The sequence below is a fragment of the Hippocampus bargibanti genome, linkage group LG18, assembly GCF_051943395.1.
Source record: "Hippocampus bargibanti isolate YZ-2025 linkage group LG18, ASM5194339v1, whole genome shotgun sequence".
NCBI classification, from domain to species: Eukaryota; Metazoa; Chordata; class Actinopteri; order Syngnathiformes; family Syngnathidae; genus Hippocampus; species Hippocampus bargibanti.
In genome coordinates, this window is record NC_142751.1 from 4,719,724 (window position 1) to 4,741,985 (window position 22,262).

Here is a 22,262-nt window from a genome sequence, read left to right on the forward strand (position 1 = left end):
TCTTGGTTGCTCACAGAACAGTCTTGCCTCTTATAGCTTTGTTTTATTGAAACAATACTGAACATTGACATTTTAGTGGTGAAAATAACTTGATTACTTCTAATGCAAATAACTGCAATGTTCTCACATAGCCGTATGAAAACGTAGCAGGTATATTTGTCATTCGAATAAAGTGACAGAGATGTTCCATCATACTGTATGTACTTCATTAAATTTTCAGTGTTCAGTGGTACAATATTTTTGGTTGTGATTGTTGTGAGTGATTTATTCTTCAATTTTACATTTTAACCATGACAAAGCTCTTTTGTCGCATGAGTTTTATGGCAGAGGAAATGGGGGAGGGGCAACCTCAGCCTTCGACAATAATATTACTGTGTAATATAATATACTACTGTAATATGAAACCCAAAAGTCTTGAGTATACTTGTACAACAAAAAACAAACCTGACCATTCTAATACTTTTTTCTAAGGTATTTCATATTGTAACATCATTGTATATTTGAGGTGGGTCAGGATTTTATAGAGGTTCGTTTTTGCTTTATAAAAATAGATTGGCAGGGAGGCTTCTGCTTTGCATGGATGATCTTGAAATCAATTGTAAAATCTCACACATAATGAGGCAGTTTCACATACATCCAGTGTAACGTGTGCCCCATATTTGACAATCATTACTATATGAAATCGGACGTTATCTTGCTCTCGACCCAGTCTCAATTTGATTTCTAAAGGGGGCGTTAATTTACCTAATTTTATTTGCCAACCACTAAATGAGCGAATAATAATAGTGTAACGTCCGGTAGCTGGGCTTGTCGGGGAGGTGTGACGTCACCGAGGAAAGGAAGGACCCGACAACGAGTAGTCCAGGGAGAGAGCCTGAGCGAATGACTGCGCGTGTGTTGTGGCGAAACAACAGCTCCTGTTTGTATGTGACAACTACTACGTTTTGTTATTAAAAGACCGACCTGTTATACCAGCGACTGTGCGCATCATTTGTCACGCTGAGGGGCATTACAATAATAATAAGAGAAGAAGAAGGACGAGAAGCGGAAGAAGAAGAAGGACGGGAAGAAGAAAAAATAAACAAATAATGATAATAGAAGAAGAAGAAGAAGAAGAAGGACGAGGAGAAGAAGAAGAAGAAGAAGAAGAAGAAGAAGAAGAAGAAGAAGAAGAAGAAGAAGAAGAAGAAGAAGAAGAAGAAGAAGAAGAAGGAGGAGGAAGAGAGGAAGAAAATAAAAATAATGATGAAGTCAGACTGGTTGGAGTCCCGCATGTTTGGAGGAACCTCGTCACATTAAGACTGTTTGACAGCAAAGTACCGAATGCAAAGCTCCTTTTCAAAATGGCTTACCAGACATTTCAACAGGAGTATTTACAGATTCCGATTGTGACGAGGGCATATACCACAGCGTGTGTCCTTACAACTGCAGCAGTGGTAAGATAGTTATATTTGACTGTGTTACTTGTGGGAAATAATTCCCTTCCTTCGATTTTTTTTGCTACTACAGAAAACATTTACAAAATCGCTTTTCAGTTTCCTCACTCGCACAGATCGCTGACGTGTGCATGAGAGAGGTCCGACTGCGAGTGCGTAATTCATGCCAAATGCCAAATATGCACCCCGATTTAATTGTAGAGATTGTTTTCATTGCTACCCGATAATTCCATCTTGTTATCTTACTTTACTGAGGAGTTATGAATTTGTAACATTTACACACCTCGCAAAAATGTCTCATTGTGATTTGTGTGAGTTAATATAAAATACTCTAAATGATAATGCCGACAATAATGTAACGACACTACGACTACTACGAATACAATTAATAGTAATAATGTACTACTTATAATAATGGCAACACAGTGGTCTGTCGTTCTCACAGTGCAGAGGTCTTGGGTTCAATCCCCACTCCGGCCCCTGTTATGTGGAGTTTGCGGAGCCTGTGCGGGTTTTCTCTGGGTACTCCGTTTTTTTCCCCACATTACAAAGACATACATGGCAGGCTGATTGAACATTCAAAATTGTCCTGTGGTGTGAGTGTGAGCGCAGGTAGTTGTTCGTCTCTGTGTTACCTGCCATTGGCTGGTAAACGTTTCAAGGTGTCCTCCGCCTACTTCCACATGTAACTGATAACTGTTCCTACACAGGTGCAATTTTCAAGGGTTCCTAGCCAATCAGATGTTTTAGCAGAATGTACATACAGACACTCCCCAACTTACGAACATCCATGTTACAAATAACGGCACATACGAACATTTTTGCGGGTAGAGTAAGTCACAAAATGTTCGGACAGAGATGCAGTAAGTTAGATTTTGTATTGTACTCCTTTTTCCGGTCGAGCTCGCTTGCGATTGGCTACATACTGTGCTTCACGTAAACGCATGCACAAAGACACATTGGAGGTCTCAAGGGCTGGATGTTTACACGACGGACACCAAGGCTGACCAATCAGCTCCCGGGAGGAATCCGTAATTACAATGTGGCCTGACGCAAAAAATGACTTAAAACATTTACCCCACAAAAAAAAAAATCCCTCACAATCTTTTTGTCCCTTGCAAAGATATTTGATCCCTCACAAAGCATGCGAGATAACCCAGCATTAATTTATTTGTTTTTTTTTGTGCATGGGAGCTCTTCATTTTTCATTGCGTGACCATGTACCTCTGACTCAATTTAGCTGCTGCCTCTTTTTGAGAGATGATAGTACGTCAGACACGGCTAGAATCATGTAGGAGGACTTCTAACTCTTCCAATGACTTGCTGATTTGGAAACTGGGGTTAATATCAAGGAATATGTTAGTATGATAATCTAAGCGGCCGATGTAACCATACGCAAAACTGGTGTTCACATGGTAATATTAGGGCAATACACAAATCGGTGGTGACTGGAATTGAGTAGCAAATTGGCTGTTACAAACAAACGCTGAATGGATGTTTCCCGATTTCAGTCATAAAACACACACACACACACACACACGTCACATATATGTGTGACGTGTGCTAGCCAACCGGTGTAAAGGTGGACTCAAAATTAGGCTAAAAGCAGATGTACCGGTACTTAAGAAAATTAATGATTGTTTGGACGAACACCCCGAGTTCTGCCGTTCGACAGTGGGGTACCTGGTGGTTAAAATAAGTCACTGCCATATTTATTCGAGTATAACGCGCAAAATTTTGTACCTAAAAAAAAGAACTCAAAGTTTGGGCGCGCGTTATAAACAAGCACTGGGAAAAAAAGTATCATATATATTTAATGCTTTATCTCTTTCAGGAGGGTGCAGCATTTTCATTGCTATTAACCATAGTCCAGCTGTTGTTAAGGTGCCCTTCAATTTTGATTCTCGGAAAGACCCGGATCACGCGCATGCCTTTATTTTTTGTTGATTACAATTTCTTTAGCTACGCTTCATTTCCTTTCTTAGCCTCACCCACACTGAAATGTGAGTTAAGCATTGCTGTTTTGCACAATTACGAATATCCAGAGTTTCCATTCAGTGTCCTTTATATTTTAATTGATATACTGTTGCCGAGAAAAAGTGAAACAATTTTATACCAATTTTTAATTGAAAGTTAGGAGTGTGCGTTATACACGCGTGCGCGTTATACTCGAATAAATGCTGTAATTCATGCAGTATTGCCACTGAGTTGATCAAGATCTTACCCATTGAGTACATTACAGTCAAGTCTCGTTATATCAATATTCTCTGGAGTCTGAAAATTATCGATATAACCGGACTATCGATATATCCAATCCTGCGCCGAACTGCATTAAAAGTGGGCAATAAATGGGGGATCTTTGATATGGCATGTAATTTTCTCCTTGAGTTCATGGATTGCATATCTAGCATGCTGTAGTGAAGTGAAAATGTACTGTAGTGAAGTGAAAAATAAACTTATGCATTAAATAAAAACGTCATTTATTATTTTCATAACGCACTCTTGCAATAGTGACTCTGAGTAAATATTCAATAATGCACTCGACATTGTTCTATACACACACGAGAGAAACCATGAATGCCAGCATGTACATATGAAAAACAGTGATTATTGCAAGCGATAAAAAGATATCGGAATACAACACAATTAAATACAAGAATGGAAAACAAAAACTGCAACGTTTACATTACTTATTCTTATTCTTTGTAGGTGACCGGCAAACTCTTCGCGCCACTGAAGCACCTTGGTTTGTTTGCTTTACCGATAACAATGAGTTTTAATTTATCGGTCCCCGTCATGTTTTCGCACGGCTCGAAAGCTGGTCACGTGACCAACGGTGTTAGCCAAAAATCAAACAAAACGGCGTTTACAGATTTCGCTAATGGTGGTATTGAAATCCTTAAGCAAATATTGATTCAGCTTTAAGCTGCTTTTGTATCGATATAAGCAGACCAAATTGGCTGGCGGGAGATGAAAAGGGCATCGTAGTAACCGGATTATCGTAATAACCGGGTATCGTACTAACCGGAATTAATTATATCATAAAAGACTAGAAATTTGCTGGGAAATGAAAATAGTATCGTAATAAGCAGTACTATCGATATAACCGATATCGATATAACGAGACTTTACTGTAATTCATGTGTTGTAACAGATTAAGTTTATACATTCATTGATGACTTGTTTATTTGTTTTTTCCCCCTTCCAGCAACTAGAGATCATTACACCTTTTCAACTCTACTTCAATCCAGATTTGATCCTTAAGAATTACCAAGTGAGTAATCAAACTTGATCATAATCAGACTCATTTTATTCTTGGTTTAATTTCCTGGAAACATAAAATGTCAAAGCAGTTACAAATGGCACTGTCTGTTTTTCAACAAGATATTGAAACGTGGCATTTGTTTACTTATGTGAGGGGTAAAGTTTACTTCCACCGCTTTAAAAATGGAAAAAAATAGAATGAAATATTTTACAAAATGTTGGCGAATAATTGTTTCAGTAGTGGTACAGTGGTCCTTTATCCAGGTGTCATATAACACAACAACAATGGGAAGTAGCATTTACAAGTGAAGCTAACTCATTCGGGAATGTATTCGTGAATTGAAAAGCATGATGTGAAGCGGTATTCCCGAATTTGTTCGGGATTTGTTTTTTTCTTGGCGGGGGCGCGTTTCTAGCTTCGGTCACAACTATGGCAATGTTTTTTCATCCCATATGCTATCTTGCATTCATACATTTACGGCCACCTTCATTTTTCTCTATTTTAATTTCCCTTGGTTGGGATCCCTGTAATTAGACAGGAGAAACATGTGAATACAAATCTTCACTTGAGAAAATGTACACAGTGTATGCAATGTGTTGTTTGGAGTGTGTAACCTCTCCCTTATCTCTTCTTTTTTTGTAGGTGTGGCGACTAATAACAAATTTCCTATTTTTTGGTCCAGTTGGCTTCAATTTTCTGTTCAATATGATATTTTTGTATCCTTTTCAGTATAACTACATTGTTAGATATGTAATACAGTAAAGTCTCGTTATATCGATATCGGATATATCGATAGTCCCGGTTATATCGATACTATTTCTATGCACGTACGGAGAAAATTACATGCAAACAGGGTCGGATATATCGATAGTCCCGGTTATATCGATATTTTTTTGGACTCCCTTGAATATCGATATAACGAGACTTTACTGTACATAGATATGTTTTCTAAAACGTCCATCGTCACAATGTCACAGCCATGATGGAACCTTTCCCGGCTGTCGTTATGGAATAGGCAAGGTACACCCTGTACTGATCCCCAGTCAGTCACCCATAATTGGGCATGAATAATTGGGAACCAAGTGGCACCGGGAATAAAATTACGAATCTCGTCGAATCACTCGAAACCCCATCCCTGCCATCAGAGTGGGAGTGGTAAGCAAAGGTTCTGTGGGGCCGTTCTTGCCCCCCCTCTCCCTCCCGGAAGCCAATGGGCATAGAGTCTGTGTAAGTTCTCAGTCGTACAGGAGTGGTCCATCGATGAAAAGGTTTCTTCAGCCGTCATCTGTACTTCTTTGAAAGTGTCGGACGTTTCGTTTCTTATCCAAGAAACTTCGTCAGCAAACTAAAGTCTTACTGGTAGTTTAGGCCCTATATATATATATATATATCCCTACTGTCCAGACATGGCGGTGCCGGACTCTGCTATGATAGGTCCCTGCTAAGTCTGGTGTCGCCCACTTTCTCTTCACAATACTGGACAGTATCCCGCAGATTCTCTCTGGGGATCAGGTCAGGATAGTTGGTCACTAAATCATTTTCCAGTGGTTTTGGGACTGAGCAGGTAACAGGTCATGCTGGAAAATGAAACAATCTCCATAAAGCTTTTCAGCAGACGGAAGCATGAAGTGCACTAAAATCTCCCAATAGTTAGTTGAATTTCCCCTGCCCTTGATAGAACACAGTGCGCCGACACTAGGTGCTGGCATTGCACCCCAGATTATCATTGACTGGTACTTGACACTATACTTCAGGCATTTTTGCTTTTCCTTCTCCCCATTCTTCCTTGGCTATTTTGGGTTTTCGTGAGCTTTATACCAAAATCATCAGTGTTAAAACAATAAAAGACCCAAAATATTTCAGTTGGTGTGCAATATAATTTAATAATATTTATTATAATAATAATTTCTGTCGTTACATTATGAAAAATGATGAACTTATCACAATATGCATTTTTTAGAAGAACCTGTACCAGCTGCCACCTCACAAGTTCCTCCTTTCTAGATGTACTTTAGATCAACGGTGTGACGACAATCTTCAATCTTCACCACATGTATTTATATATGCAGTTATTGAGCTATTTAACAAATGTCCACTTCCTCAACAACTCGTTTTTAGATACAGATACTGTCGAATGCTGGAGGAGGGCTCTTTCAGGGGACGAACAGGTGACTTTGTTTTCATGTTCCTCTTTGGTGGACTTTTGATGACTGTATCCTTTTCACTGAGTTTGGGTGGCTCAATTCAGTTTATTTTAAAACTGACAAAGTGGTTATTTCAAATGTAGTCTTTATTCTAACAGTTATGACTTTCAAAACAACCAAATAATTGTGCATTTCTAAAAAAAAAGATCTAATAACTGTTAGAAATGACGGACAGGCATGTAAATATGCAAGTTCCTTTTGAACTGAGCACTAAGGTTGGATTTAATTGGTTTGTCTCATGAAAGCTGATTACTTGAACATAAACTCTCGAACACAGTTACCCCTGGTAATTGTATTTATTTAATTATGTTTGTTTATTTATTGATGAATTTATTTTACTTTTCTCAAAGGGGTTGCATGTGTGGTGATGCTGAGATGAGGGCGACCCTTCAGATAGTAGTATCTTCTCAATCTCCCAGGATAAAGCCTTTTTAAAATGGCTTCAAAGCCAATTTTAAGTGTCATGTCTTTGCTATTAATATTTGTGTAGTCTAGATCCAACAACAAAATGTAGCCACAGGGGGACACAAGCCAGTGTATTATTGTGTCGGTCCCAAGCCAGGATAAATACAGTTAACATCCGACTTCCGACCATGTTCCGTTCCGACCAAACGGTTAGTCAAATTAGTCAAAATGGTCGTAAGTTGAAATCCATTCAAAATGTTGAATAGAGACTCTGTGCTAAATGACTTGCAATGACCTGATTCGGACACCACGGTGGCGGGTGGGCTGAGTCTGAGTCGCCGGTGTTCTACCGGTTGCCCTCTCCACGCCCGTAGCCTGCTCTCCGCACGACATGCAGCCCGACCCTCGGCCGTCTGCGGCGCCAGCGCGCCTGACTCACCCTGAAGCAAAACGAACTCAAAGTCAAAACGAACTCAAGTCTCAAAGACGCGTGGGCGCCGGCCGTGGGCACGACGCGGCAATCTCATCGCAGCGATCCCAAGCGCCGACGCCCGACCGGCCTCGGCTCTCGTCCTGGGCGCGCCACGGCCGACGTCAGTGGACACTAGCCCCTCCTGTGCCATCACGCGGTCGATTGCTGTGCAAGAGTGAGATGCTGGCTGGCCAAAATTGTCATGTGTTGCCGGGCTGCGCGTGCGATGCGGTACCAGGCGATAAATTGGTGGTCGTAAATCGTGCCAGTCGTAAGTCGGATATTACCTGTACAAAGGGTTGTGTCGGGAAGGGCATCCAATCTAATTTTTTTGAAAATAAACATGCAAATCAAACCATTGAATCTCATACCGGATCAATCGAGGCCTGGCTTAACAATGACCCCCATTTGGTGCTGTTGACAGGGTGCCGGTGAAAAATGGACTACTGTTGCTCGAAGAAGGAGAGGACGGAGTTGAGACCGTAGGAAAAGGGTGAAATCGAACACCAAGAGCATAGGACTGAGAGTTGTAACTTTGAATGTAGGAACAATGACAGGGAAAGGTAGAGAGTTGGCTGACATGATGTAGAGGTGGAATGTAGACATTCAAGTTATTCTATCAGAATCAGGAAGCCTTTAAGCGTCCCACAATGGGGAAATTTGCAGTCCACAGCAGCAATTTGAGGGAAGGTGGGGTGTGGAGGGCGAAAAGATAAAAACAAGATATTATAAGCATTTCATCCTCCTCAGTTATATTCCTCGCCTGTGCGGTTGTGACAGACAGGCAGGAACACGGAGGCAGAGTGGCAGTTGAGGGTGTGGTGTCAGTAGAGAGGGCAGTTATTTGTTGCTGGTAGCTGGTCGTAGGAGGGGACAGAAAGGGGTAGTCCACGGTGAGAATAGGTGCAGGTGCAGCTACACGTGGTGTTGACGATGGGGCAGGGGCGACAGACGTCTGATCAAACTGGTTAAAAAGTGATTGAGTTCATCTGCCTAGTCCTTGTCTTTCTCATTCAATGTCGCTGGGCTTTTGTAGCCCGAGATGTTTTTCAGGCCCTTGAAGACACCAGTGACATTGCTGCCTTGCAGCTGCTCCTCCATTTTCATCCTGTCAGCCTTTTTCCCCTCTCTGATCTTTCTCCTCAGTTGGATCTGCACGGCCTTCAGCTCCTCTCTGTACCTCGACACGAAAGCCCTTTTCTTCTCCTTCAGGAAGTCCTTTATGTCTGAGTAATACACGGTTTGTTGTTGGAGAAACACGCACAGTCCTAGTGGGTATGGTGTTTCTTTCACAAAAGTTTATGTAATTCGTGATGGTGTCGGTGAGGGAATCAATGTCCTCCCCGTGAACCTCATTGAAGAGCTCCCACCTGGTTGACTCTCCCTACAAGCCCTCCAACTCGGCATGTGTTAACGGCTTGATCGCCGATCGCCATGTTTCCGTGAGGAGCAGCAAACTGGCCTCACGGTACTCCATCTAATGTTGCGTTAGCGCTGCTAGCTCGTCCATCTTGTTCAGGAGCGATCTTACATTCTCCATAATGACGGACGGGAGGACATGTTGGTATTTCTCCTCCTGCGCCACTCCTTCCCGGCCTGATACCCCCGTTTTCATCTCTTCAGCTCATTGAGGATGTCTAGTTTGGTGGCCGCTAGTCCGCTGTTAGCACGCCATGCTAGCAGCTGGTCTACAGTTTTGAAAAAAAATCAAGACGTCAACCTATCACCCATCCCTTCACTTGATTGATACACCGGAAAACCAGTCAAATGGCATATGATTATTAAGTACACTGTGCATGGTCAAACAACTCCCCTGAGCGTTGCAAACTTGACAAGCTAGTCATTAGTTGCATCCTAAATTTCGCTGTTTTTTTGTTTTGTTTTTTTGTTTTTCTCTAAAATGTAAGAGGGTATAAAAATGAGTTGGGGAGCTGGACCAAGTAAGAAGGGAAGAAGTATCACTTTCATACGGAATGGGACTAGGACTTTGTTCCTACGATGACTTTTTCAAAGTATGTTTGTCTCGTCTGCCAGTTATCAGAGTGAACTCAGGTAATGCCAGTGTGTGTCCATAATGATTGATGTTAGCCACAATTTGGAGAATGGTTTCCTCCTCTTCAGCTGTAGGGGTTGTCTGGCAATAAAGTAAAAAACGACAGAGATGCCCATCACCCCCACACAAAACATGGTCGGACAAATACAGAAATAAAATAGGACGGAAAGGGGCTCAAACAAGGGTATGCGCTGCTGTCGAGGCAGCCACACAGGGGGCGGTTTTATAATTGAAGAAAAAAAGGCTTTCGTGAATACTTTCTTTCAGAAGAGGCAGGAACACAGGGTGACCTATAAGAGTGGAGGCAGGAGTACACAGGTAGACTACATTTTGTATAGACGGTGCCATCTGAAGGAAATCAGTGAATGCAAAGTAGTGGTTGGTGAGAATGTAGCCAGACAGCATAGGTTAGTCGTGTGGAGGATGACACTCGTGGTGAGGAAGATGAAGAAAGCAAAACCAGAACAGAAGACAAAATGTTAGAAGCTGAAAAAGGAAGAGTGTTACATAACTTTTAGGAAGGACTTCAGACAAGCACTACGTGGGAATGATGTCCTTTCAGATGACTGGAAAACTACAGCAAATGTGACAGGTGGGAAATTACTTGGTTTATCAAATGGAAGAAAAGTAGATAAAGGAAAAGAAATTGTTCACATCTATCATAATAATATTTGGCATTTTTAGGGATTATATAGGTACATTTGGGACGGCCTGGTGGTTAGCACGTCAACTTCCCAGTCCATCGGTCAAGGGTTCAGTACCAGTTCTGGCCACCCTGTGTGTTTGCATGTTCTCTCCGGGCCTGCAATGCGCTTTTTGTAATGGTTTTCTCCGACATTCCAAAATCATGAATGGCAGGCTAATTGAAGACTCCAAATTTACTCTAGGTGTGAGTGTGAGTGCTAATGGTTGTTCGTTTTTGTGTGCCCTGCGATTGGCTGGCAACCAATTCAGGGTGTCTCGTGCCGACTATTCGAAGACAGCTGGTATTGGCTCCAGCACCCCCTGTGAGCGGTTCGGTAAGCGGTTCGGAAGATGAATAAATGAAAAAAGAGTTACATGTTTTGCAACCTTCTTAATCAATTCTGGACTCTAACCATGCTTCAAAACAAATCATTTTCTTCCAGGTTCTTTAACACGATTTCAGATATTTGGGACTTTTGTGAGTTTGGTGTTCTTGGGCCAAGCGTTTACAATTATGTTGGTGTACATATGGAGTCGAAGAAATCCAAGTGTTCGGATGAATTTCTTTGGCCTTTTAAATTTCCAGGCACCCTTCCTGCCTTGGGTGCTGATGGGATTTTCACTTCTGTTGGGAAATTCCATCATCATAGATCTTTTAGGTATTGATCACAACTTTCTCCATAAACTGTGTGGTTAATATATCCCTTCAAATTGTTGACATGCATTTCCCCTTTCAAAGGAATCGCTGTCGGTCACGTATACTTCTTCTTGGAAGACGTCTTCCCCAACCAGCCAGGTGGTGGAAGGTGGTTGAAGACTCCATCAATAATGTGAGCTGCTAAAACCGTTTGCCATTTAAATCACAAAAAAACGAATTCTCCCAAAAGATGCTAGTCTGCTTTTGTCACTGCAGACGCTCCCCACCTTATGAACAAGATATGTTCTGAGCGGTCGTTCGTAAGGTGAAATTGGTCATAAGTTGCTTCAGTGCTACATAAGTCAAACACTAAACGGGGAAGTATATAACACAGACACTCTAACAATCGTAAAATATATTCACGCCTACTGTAATAATACAAAATACATCCTTGGGCCTTCAGTAAGCCATTACTTTTTGTTATGCGTCCTCTTGGAGCATCAACTGGGAAGAGGTATTTCCTCCCCACCCACATACACTACGCAGCCAATCGTAAGCGAGCTTGGCGGATTGGGGCCTGAACTCGTTGGCAAAACTTCAGCATAGCGCTGATTTGTGTGCCTCGGTGCCTGTCACGTAAACATCCAGCCCTTGAAACCTTTAATGCAATGGTTCTTAGTCTTGTTGGAGGCACCGAACCCCACCTAGTTTCATATACTCATTCACCTATCCCTTCTTTAATTAAAAAAAAATAAAATGATTATTTTTTTTACTGCCGCACAAAATGAAATGCATTTATATCACTTTGTTCAAATAACACAACCAACACAGTGCATGAGGCCTCAATCTGCTACATTAACCAGCGACCTTAAAGCGGACCGGTAGGACGCTTTCAATGACCGTGTCCACTAACTGCAGACTAGATTGAGGGGTGGACAGAACTCTGCGGCGGAGGATCCACCGAACCCCTGAGACAGACTCACCAAATTTTAGGGTTCGATCACCCAGTTCAAGGACCACTGCTCTACTGGGTCTGTGCCAATCGCAAGCGAGCTCGGCCGGAAAAGGGTGCGCAATACAAAATGTAACTTACAGCATCGCTGTCCAAACATTTTTGCGTCATAGAGTACCCGCAAAAATATTAATATGTACTGTTTTTCGTAAGTCAAATGTTCGGAAAGTGGGTAGCGTATGTACTTTAAAGGTGTCTTTGAGCAAAGCACCCAACCCCCTCCAGCCTCAGTTTAATAGATACAGAAAAGTGAGACATTCGTCAGGCACGACTGTATTTACGGCGTCACTGTCCATTGCCTGCCCCGCAAACACTTTAACTTTCAATCATTTACGTTGAGTACGTAAGTCCATGTTGATGAAATGTCTTTGAGTTGAAAAGGTACATTTCACATTCTGACAGTGTAGTGGAAACCCCATGAAGACTGTTCCAAACACTTTATGGCCTAACTTCAACTTTGCATATGATCAATCTAACAAACATTTGTGGCTTGAATAATGGTTAATCTGTATATCTTTTATCCTCAACCCTCCAATCTCACGCCACCAGAAAGATGCTGTTTGACACTCCTGATGACGATGCCAATTACAATCCATTGCCCGAGGATCGCCCAGGAGGATTTGCCTGGGGAGAAGGACCACCAAACCTTTGAGGTTCACAATAATCTGGTGTTATCAAGTTTCTTCCAAAAATGTTCCACCAGAGGGATGAGGTGATTGTTTCTTATTCATTGGTGGACAATGCAAAAGACAAAAACAAACAAAAACCTGGAAAAATCAATTTGGGATTTTTGTTTAGTGTTTCAAAGTGGATTCAAATGATCCTAACAGTTTGCGGTGCCAGTCTGCGAGTCTCTTTCTCCGGAGAGTCATAGTTTCTTCTCTTACTTATGGAGCATTAAGTTTATGGTTTGAAATATTTTGACAATAAGAGTGAAATAAATTAAAAAAAATATGGAACTGTTCTCTATCACTGTTGAACTCTGGAAATTCATAGCTCCTCCATGTTCTTGGTGGCTGTTCAACTCTGTAAATTCACAGCTTCTAATTGACTCTGGTGTCTTTTTTTGTTTGATGATGTTATTTTACTCACTGGGTTTTTTGCACTATACTGTACATCGTTCAGTTTTGTCTGTGATTGTTTTTTTCCAGTTGAAAAGGGGAAAATCTGGTCATGATAACACCAACAATTGAGTGAACAAGAGATTGGATTACAAAACTACTTTTCCTGAACCAGACGACACACAGAAGAAATCACAGGCAAATGCACCTTAACATACAGTCAGAGTGTAGGGCTCAGGGTTTTATTAACTCAATCATGTGTAAACACGGGAACTTGAATTTATATTTATTGATGTTTAAATGGATAACTGATGTTTCCTGATTTTATCATAGTTTATAAAACATTTCTGAATTTTCTGTTTGCTAAATTATCTTTCTCTTGTAACAGTACCTCTTGCCAATAAATTCTATACTTGTACATTCACTTTTTTAAGGAACATTATTTATCCATAGATCATGACTAAGGCCCAACTGATGAGGGAAAAAACATTTTACTTCTTTTCCTTTCGGCTTTTCCCTTCAGGGGTCGCCACAGCGAATCAGTGTCCTCCATACTCTGCACAGATGTTTCGGCCCACTATGCCAACCATCTGGTTATGGCGCTACATGTAGGCTTTCCCTGCCAGCATCTTACACCCCGCAGTTATGTGTTGGATTGTCTCAGGTGCCTCTTTGCACAACTTACACCTTGAGTCTCGTCTGGTGTGGTATATCTGTGCCTCTATGGTTCAGATGCTCAGGGGGTGTTTTTGAGCAGCCAGGATAAGTGCCTCCGCGCTGTCCTTTAGGCCAACCCTCTCTAGCCAATGATAGGACTTCTGGAAATCAGACACTTCAGTTATGGTTAGGTGGTACATCCCGTATAAGGGCTTTTCCTCCCATGATGGTCCCTCTACCAGCACCTCATCCTGTGTTCCCCATTGTCTGAGAAGTTCTCTGAGTACATCATCCGTTGGAGCCTTGTCTTTGATGTATTCATTGAGCTTGGATCTTTCATCCTGGACAGTGGCTCTCACACTCGCTAGTCCCTGGCCTCGTTCTTTATGGCTTGTGTACAGTCTCAGGGTACTCTATTTGGGATGGAACCCTCCATGCATGATGAGGAGATTTCGGGTCTTAACATCCGTGGTCTGAAACTCTTCCTTTGGCCACCTTATTATTTGTGCAGGGAATCTGATCACTGGCAGAGCAAAGTTGTTTATTGTCCGGGTCTTGTTCTTGCCGAGGTATTTGTAACTGTTTTCAATGTCTGCTATTGTTCCTTCAGGGAGTGATACCCCTTCAGTGTGGACTACTTTGCCCCTCTTAGTACCCATCCGACTACATTTCTCCAGCCCGAAAGACATCCCAATGTCACTAATATAGATCCTGGTTATGTGGATCAGGGAGTCTATGTCCCTTTCGCTCTTAGCATACAGATTTATGTCACCCATGTAGAGGAGGGGACTGATCATAGCTCCATTTCTGCAGAGGTATCCATAGCCTCTTTTTGTGATTACTTGGCTAAAGGGGTTCAGTCCGATGCAGAACAGCAGTGGGGAGAGGGCATCACCTTGGTATATGCCACATTTGATGTACACTTGGGTAAGTGGCTTGCCATTGGCTTCAAGTGTAGTTTTCGAGTCGAGTTTGCAACGAAGGCTCTTAGGGTCCTGTTGACCTTATACAACTGCAAGCATTAATTGATCCATGTGTGTAGCATCGAGTCATAGGCTTTCTTGTAATCAATCCAAGCTGTGCACAGGTTGGTATATCGGGACCTGTAGTCTTGTGCAACTGTTCTGTCAACCAGCAGCTGATGTTTGCCACCTCTGTTATCTCTACCAATGCATTTCTGTGCTTCGCTCATGTATTGATTATGTGTCCACTTATCTTAGCTGCAATGATGCCTGACATGAGCTTCCATGTTGTGGAGAGACAGGTTATTGGCCGATAGTTGGATGGAACTGCACCCTTTGAGGGATCCTTCATGATCAGGATTGTCGTCCATGGGTTAGCCATCCTTAGTGAGTCCCGTCCATCAGCAACTGGTTCATTTATGCTGCTAGGTGCTCATGGAGTGGTGTGAGTTTATTTAGCCAGTAGGTGTGGACCATATCACTGCCTGGTGCTGTTCAGCTTTTCATATCTGAGACTCTTTCTTGTATGTCTGCCACTGTGATGGTAACTGGGTTCTGTTCAGGGATCCCTGCTTTAGACGATCCGATCAGGTGACTGCACACATCCTGATCAGGTGAATTCAGATGATCTGATCAGGTGAATTCAGACGAGCCTATTAGGTGAATTCAGATGTTCAGAAAAGTTGTTGCTCCATGCCTTACTGTCTTCCGAATGCTGCTTACGGCAACATGTCATTGCCTTTTTTTAACAAACTAAAGACAGGATGACTATTGGAGCTCAGATACCTCAATATCGCTAATAAGTTAAAGTAAAACAGCAATAAAATGAAACCTATTGCACCTTTTCAAAATCTAATTATACAATTGTGAACAATAACAAAATATATAATCTAACCAAAATTTCCTTATGGCTCTAACAATATTGATTTATATAGCATTAAAAAATGCATACAATACAGCAAATTCCACACAGGGAGCCCAAAGCGGGAATTGAACTTGCGATCCTCTGCACTGTGAAATCGGCGTGCTCACCACTCGATTACCTGGCCGCCCTTACTACAATACAATACAATACAATACAATACATATTGATTTATATAGCGCTTTAACAACAGCTGAAGCTGTAGCAAAGCGCTTAACATGGACAGCTATCATACACAGGATATTAAACAGTGACAAAGATAGTAGAAATTACCAGGGAATAAAACCAGGATCACGTCAAAATCATGCTGAGTCGAATGCCAAAAGGATATACAGTAAAGTCTCATTATATCGATATTCTCGGGAGTCGGAAAAAATATCGATATAACCGGACTATCGATATATCCGATCCTGCGGCATGTAAATTTTCTCCTTGCGTTCATAGAAATAGTATCGTAAGCAGTACTATCGATATAACCGATATCGATATAACGAAGCAGTACTATCGATATAACGAGACTTTACTGTATTTATATATATATATACCCTAAATTCCGGACTATAAGCCTCTACTTTGCTTCCCAAACTTTCAACCCTGCGGCTTATTCAGTGATGCGGCCAATGTGTGTAAGGCGCTCGAGTAGAAAAGGTAAGATTAAGACCGCTGGAATATATACATCGAGGAAGACTGCATATGACGCAGCTTTCAAGCTAAAAGCAATCGAGCTGTCCGATAAAGAATGAAACAGAGCTTCTGAATGTAAACTTGTTAAACACGAATCGATGGTGAGACGCTGGAAATTGCACCGGGAAGAACTGGAGCAATGTAAAATGACGATCTGTCTCAGGACGAGATTGTCAGCGGGGAGTCTGTGACGACGTCTATATGACACTGCTTCACTCAGACACTGAGGAAGATGACTTCCATGGCTTCAGTTCAAGGAGGAAGATGAAGACGGCTTACCGTGATTTTTACCAGTATGTGCTTTTACCAGACCTGTTTTACCAGACCTGTTTTACTGTGTTGCTAGCGTGTTGTTACTATGTTGCTACCGTTCTACTGCCGCGTCACAGGCACCGTTTGGGAAGAAAGTTATTATTATTATTATTATTATTATTATTGTTCTATTATTACAACTTTGAAAACTCTCTGTGTACTGTCTTTTGTTGTAAATATGTATACATGTTTTAATGTGGGCACATGCGGCTTATATACAGGTGCGGCTTGTGTATGTACAAAATCGGTTTTCCTCTAAAAATGTAGTGGGTGAGGCTTATAATCAGGTGCGCTCTATAGTCCGGAAATTACGGTACATAGGATATATATGATTTTGATTTTATATTGGATTTACCTTTATTAGTCTCGCAGTAGAGACATTTACATTTCATAGCTCCAAACTTATGAAAGGAAGAGGAAAGGAAAGAGAAGGAGAAAAACAAAATACAGGCACTGCTGGAAAGGCAGCCACCTTTGCGTCACCATCTTGAAGTCAAAAGAACAACAACAAAAAAACTTAATAACATGGTAGTCAATGGTCGTCAAGTGGTTAGCACACCGGCTTCACAGTGCAGAATTTTCAAGACCCGGTCTTGCCTCCTGTGGAGTTTGCATGTTCTCCCCGGGCCCGCGTGGGTTTTCTTCGGGTCCTCCGGTGTCCTCCCACATTCTAAAAAAAAAAATGCATGGCAGGCTGATTGAACACCCTGTGTGAGTGTGGATGTTTTTTTGTCTCGGTGTGCCCTGCGATTGAAAGAGGAGAGGTTCAAAGTGTCCTTTTCACCAGTGGATCAGGGACGTCATGGTGGAACTTGCACGTCTACAACAGGCTAAATGTTGAAAGCAAGCACGAAGCTGTAGCATCCATTGACGAAAGAGATTGTTTCACATCTCCTGTCCCACATAAATCCACTTCAAATCCAAGCCGCGACAGTTCCACATACGCATCGGCGCTCTGGGTAATTTGGAGCTTGCGCTCAGTTTGTGTGTATTATCAGAGTTAAAACGTTTGGGCCACTGGGTCTGTCGCCTGGGGTTACTCACTGTCTCGGAACGTGAACCCTCTTATCAGTAGAGGGCAGCACGTTGCTTTTTAAGATAGCAGCTCAGTCAGCGAATGGGGGAGAGATTGGATTAAGTAAACATTTTTTAAAAAGAAAGAAAGGAGAGAGGGATGGAGGAAGAGGGAGGGAGACCACACAATGAGAACAACTTGGGGAAAAAACTCACATTTTGGGTGGAGTAAATTCTGCTTTTGTTATTATGTTTTTGATATCAGTTCTCGACATTCTAATTTATAATAATACATTTCTTTGAAAGCGCCTTTCAAAACTCTCAAGGACACTTATATTTTTCCTGTGGGTTCACCCAACCCGGAAGTAATATAAAGTTAAAAAACGAAATAACAAATAATATGACAACACATAGTCATGCATTCTTCAGCACTTTCTGTACCCTCTTTGTGACATGAAGCAGTTGTAGATGAAAGATGACAGGTTCAATGCATCCTTTTCAGCAGTGGATCAGGGACGTCATGGTCCAATATGGCACCTTTTACAGTTTAAGAAAGGACTGATTGATCTCACGTCACGTTATGTCTACACTCGGAGGCGAAGAGGGGGAGAGACACAGAGAGAGAGCATCAACTACGCCTTCGTTTCTCTTTGTGAACGTCATCTCGCGCGGCTTCCTGTGCATATCTGTGCTGCAGAACTGACGTCACGCCGTTGGGAGGTGAAACAAGAACGCGAACAACAGCTGGGCATTCTTCAACAACCTACGCTATCGAGACTTTTAACGTTGTTCGATAATTAAACGAGCAAAAGGTGAGAAATTATGCTTGACGAATTTTACGATTGATATGTATTGTTATCGATGCAGGAACAATGTTCACCGCATAGAAAGATTGTGTAATCATAATCTTTATCTCTGTCGAACGCTAACATTGGTAGCTAATTCAAACAAGCGGCTTGTGTTTCCTATTCAGCATTACGAACATATTTTTGCGATGTGTATCAGTAAAATAACGCAATGGGTTATCGTTGTCTGATGGGTTGTAACCAGGTTTTAAAGCTTACGTTTTCGCTATTGAGCAAAACAAAGTCACAATTCGACCTAGATTCTAGAAATGTGCATTGTCGCGTTTTGTTTGCTTTTTTTTTTTTATTTAAAGCCACATATCCCCAAAGCCTTTTACATTGACTATACAGTATTATTTTTGCACCAGTCTGGAGAAAGGTAAGATATCGCCTTTTACTGCAATATTTTTCCAGGATATGTTTACTGATAAGAATGATATTATTTGATCACACAGATTTCGTTTGATGCGGTTTGGGTAATTTGTCTCAAATAATTTTAGGTTTGTAGCAAAATTATCTTGCAAATTTAACGGCGCAAGGTCTGCTGCTCGTCGGCCATTTCGAATGGGGAACCGCCCAGTGGCGGTGCATTGCTACAGTTTGGCATTGCTTAAGGTCCTGCATTGAAATGGACACAAACGACCGTTCATGATTGATTCGTTGTACCTGCACAGGGAACACACAAACAAACACAAACTATATGTATGTATTCTTTGTGTACAATTCGAAAATAAAAGAATACAGCGCCGTTGACCGCTTTTTGCTGGAGCTCTTAAAAAGGGGCAATTTATGGTCATGGCCACAAGGAGTGCTCTGGGCTTGGCCAGAATGTGAAATTCCAAACATCCATCTTCTCATGCATGACATTGGAGGGCACGTGTGACCTCTGATGTTATTTACCTGGCCTAACTTTTTCTTCTAAATATAGAGGTACATACACTTGTACTAGTACTGATACATACTGATTTCATCCTTTAAACGAAATACACATTTGGTCTATTTAGTCAGGTTTTTATTTCAACTCACGTTTATTTGAAGAACACATTGACAACGGATGCAGTTTGTTGGTTTTCCAGGAACCACTTATCCTTAAGCTCGGCCTCATCAATATTTTGTAGCAGACGCCATGGTGACCAGCAATTTTCTCAAAGATCAATGCGATGGAAACGCAGTGCCATTGCTGCGGTGCAAATAATTTTATTAAAATGAACCTAGCCATCAAATTGACGGTCGCCATTGTTGAAGTCATACAGACTCAAATGTTTTTTATATTCAGCAATAAAACCGGAGTATTTTACACGCGTGCGCATGGACAAACGCAAACACGCGCTCCCATCCACAACACACACAGGCAGACAGGAAAAGTCACAAAGGCAAGATCATGGTTAAACAATTTAAACAGACTCACACCATTTCAAAGTTTGACCATCTTCAATGTAGCCATTTTCAAGTCTTAAGGGTGGAAAATCATTGAATAACGAAAATATTGCACAAACAAACAATGCAACGATGTGTAATTAGCAACAACAACAATGATGATGACATGTTAGTGTATTTCAATGACAAAATAAAGGTGTAATTTTTTGTCACAAAATGTCATCTGTTGAAATTGATGGTCAAAAAAATATGAACATGATAAAAATATGGGCATAAAATAGTTTCCACATTTTTAAGCTTTTGTGAGAAACAATTTTTATGACTTTTTTATGCAATGGAATTAAGCATGACTCCCAAAGAAATTACCTTTTCTAAATGGATGTTTTATTTCGCAGGGAGGTAGGGTGGGGTTTGAACCTGTATGTTAGCACAGTAAACTGGAGCTTGTCCGGTGGTAGGGGCAAACAACTGTTTACATGTACATGCATTCGAAGTCTACTATCGCTGTAAACTGACTATGTCCAAGCTTGCATGAATGAAGTGTGAAGCCGTTACACATTAGGTTTTGACAACGTTCCAGCAGAGGAATCGGAAGTCACAGCCATTCATTTTTTAGTTTGCGGCCTTGCCCCTGAGATGCAGTGATTTCTCCAGATTCTCTCAACCTTTTGATATCATTGATATCATTAACCAAAGACCAAATTGCTTGTAATTATTGAGTAACACTGTCCTGAAACTTCTATTTTTTTCATGCAGTTGTTCAGAAAGAGGCAAACCATGTCCCGTCTTTGCTTGTCAATGTAGGATGTTCCAAACAGGTGTTTGAGGAATATTCCTCAACTTTCTTAGTCTTTTTGACCACCCGTCACAGCTTTTTTGGAATGTGTTACAGCCATAAAATTCGAAGTTGATAATTATTTCCTCAAAACACTAAAGTTTAAAGGAAAACTGACGTCACTTTTTTGTTTCCTAACTGACATCAGAAAAACGTTTTATAGCATCTAAAATACCCAAAACACGCAGTATGATATTTTTAGTCAAATGCAAAACACCAATAAAAATGACTTGAAGTGTCCAACAACTACTTCAAATTGAACCCGGAAGTGGCCAGTTTCAGTATGTCTCGGCCCCATGTTCGTGGTGTCACGGTAAGACGTCTTGCCTTGCTCTAGAATCAAAACAATGGCTTCAGATTCGGAGAATATGTTTTCTTGTTACTCATCCAGTTATGAATATGATTCAAATAGTTCTGAAGAGGAAAGCATACATGTTTGCAATCGATTAAATAATTCATTCTGTGTCATTTTGAGGGGGAAATGTAGCACCGAATGTGTGTCATCTGGGGGGGAAATGTAGCACCGAAAAGAGGCAGACAAAGCTCTGTGGAAAGCTCAGTAGAAACGGGCTGATTAATTCCTTACAATGTTTCTCAGTGAATATCAAATAGATGCTCGGTGCCACACACAAGTGTTCACCATCGCGTTATATATGTGATTTCCTTCTAATTTGGCCATCAACACGGATCAACACGAAGTTTTCAGACCAAACAAAGTATTGCAAAATGCATTGAGGTGATTCAAGGTATGTCCTTTGTCGCTGAGGGGTGTTCCTTCAGTGACGTAGGGTAAGGACTCGTCACCAACTCAAAAACAAGACTTGTGGAATATTCAGCGAGATTCTTAAAACGTAAAATATAGCTGTATGCGGTGGAATCTTTGTAAAATACGCTCAGTAGAAGTCATTTTAAGCCATTTTACAAATTATGGGCACAACTTGTCCGGAGACGTCAGTTGTCTAACTGTTTGAACTTTAAATACTATGTTGTAATATTTAATTGTTTCGAGGTGTAATTGTGGGTGTGTATGGTTAGTTGTCTCTGTGTCTTGTAATTGGCTGTCAAACAGTTCAGCTGCGACCTTGCCCGCTTTTGGTTTGATGTGTGCTATGCCTCAGAAATTATCAGTTGCATTATCGTATGGAATGCAAATGTACATTAGGACATAATATATCCTTTTTTAATTGAATAGCAAGGAACGTAATCACCAATGCTGTTCACCCACCCCCACCCAGCATGTATGTATCAATTATTTCACATATACATCGATGAGACACGTCATGCTACTCCCCTTCGAACTGGTACAGGATGAACATTAAAATGGTGTGTTGATGTAACAATGCACACTCGTCCCTCCTCTCGGATCTGACTGCTGTTCGCTGACTGAAATGCTTTGGGAATGCTAGGCGCTAATCTCTGCAATAA

At 41.3% G+C, this 22,262-nt stretch overlaps 2 protein-coding genes across 7 annotated transcripts in view; both read left to right on the top strand.

Annotated features, from left to right (window-relative positions):
• The first annotated feature begins 851 nt into the window (after positions 1 to 851).
• Positions 852 to 13,647, top strand: derl2 (derlin 2). Of its 3 annotated transcripts, XR_016118251.1 has the most exons (8): positions 854 to 1,436; positions 4,645 to 4,710; positions 5,344 to 5,417; positions 6,820 to 6,913; positions 10,983 to 11,178; positions 11,259 to 11,349; positions 12,718 to 12,880; positions 13,320 to 13,647. XR_016118251.1 is itself a non-coding variant. In XM_089020246.1 (7 exons), exons 1-7 carry the CDS (start codon positions 1,089 to 1,091, stop codon positions 12,818 to 12,820), a joined length of 948 nt encoding a protein of 315 aa, XP_088876372.1. In that variant the 5' UTR covers positions 852 to 1,088; the 3' UTR covers positions 12,821 to 13,647. The 3 variants fall into 3 exon arrangements, 2 of the variants coding, with proteins under 2 accessions (XP_088876372.1, XP_088876371.1); XM_089020246.1 differs by having other exon boundaries at positions 852 to 1,436; positions 6,820 to 6,869; positions 10,963 to 11,178; positions 12,718 to 13,647; XM_089020245.1 differs by having other exon boundaries at positions 855 to 1,436; positions 12,718 to 13,647.
• Positions 13,648 to 18,495: 4,848 nt separating this feature from the next.
• Positions 18,496 to 22,262, top strand: part of sptan1 (spectrin alpha, non-erythrocytic 1) — a 47,708-nt gene continuing 43,941 nt past the window's right edge. For all 4 annotated transcript variants that reach the window (XM_089021034.1, XM_089021036.1, XM_089021037.1 and 1 more), the window contains exon 1: positions 18,496 to 18,593. The gene's annotated coding sequence lies outside the window, so the exon portion shown is untranslated. The remainder of the gene's footprint in view (positions 18,594 to 22,262) is intronic.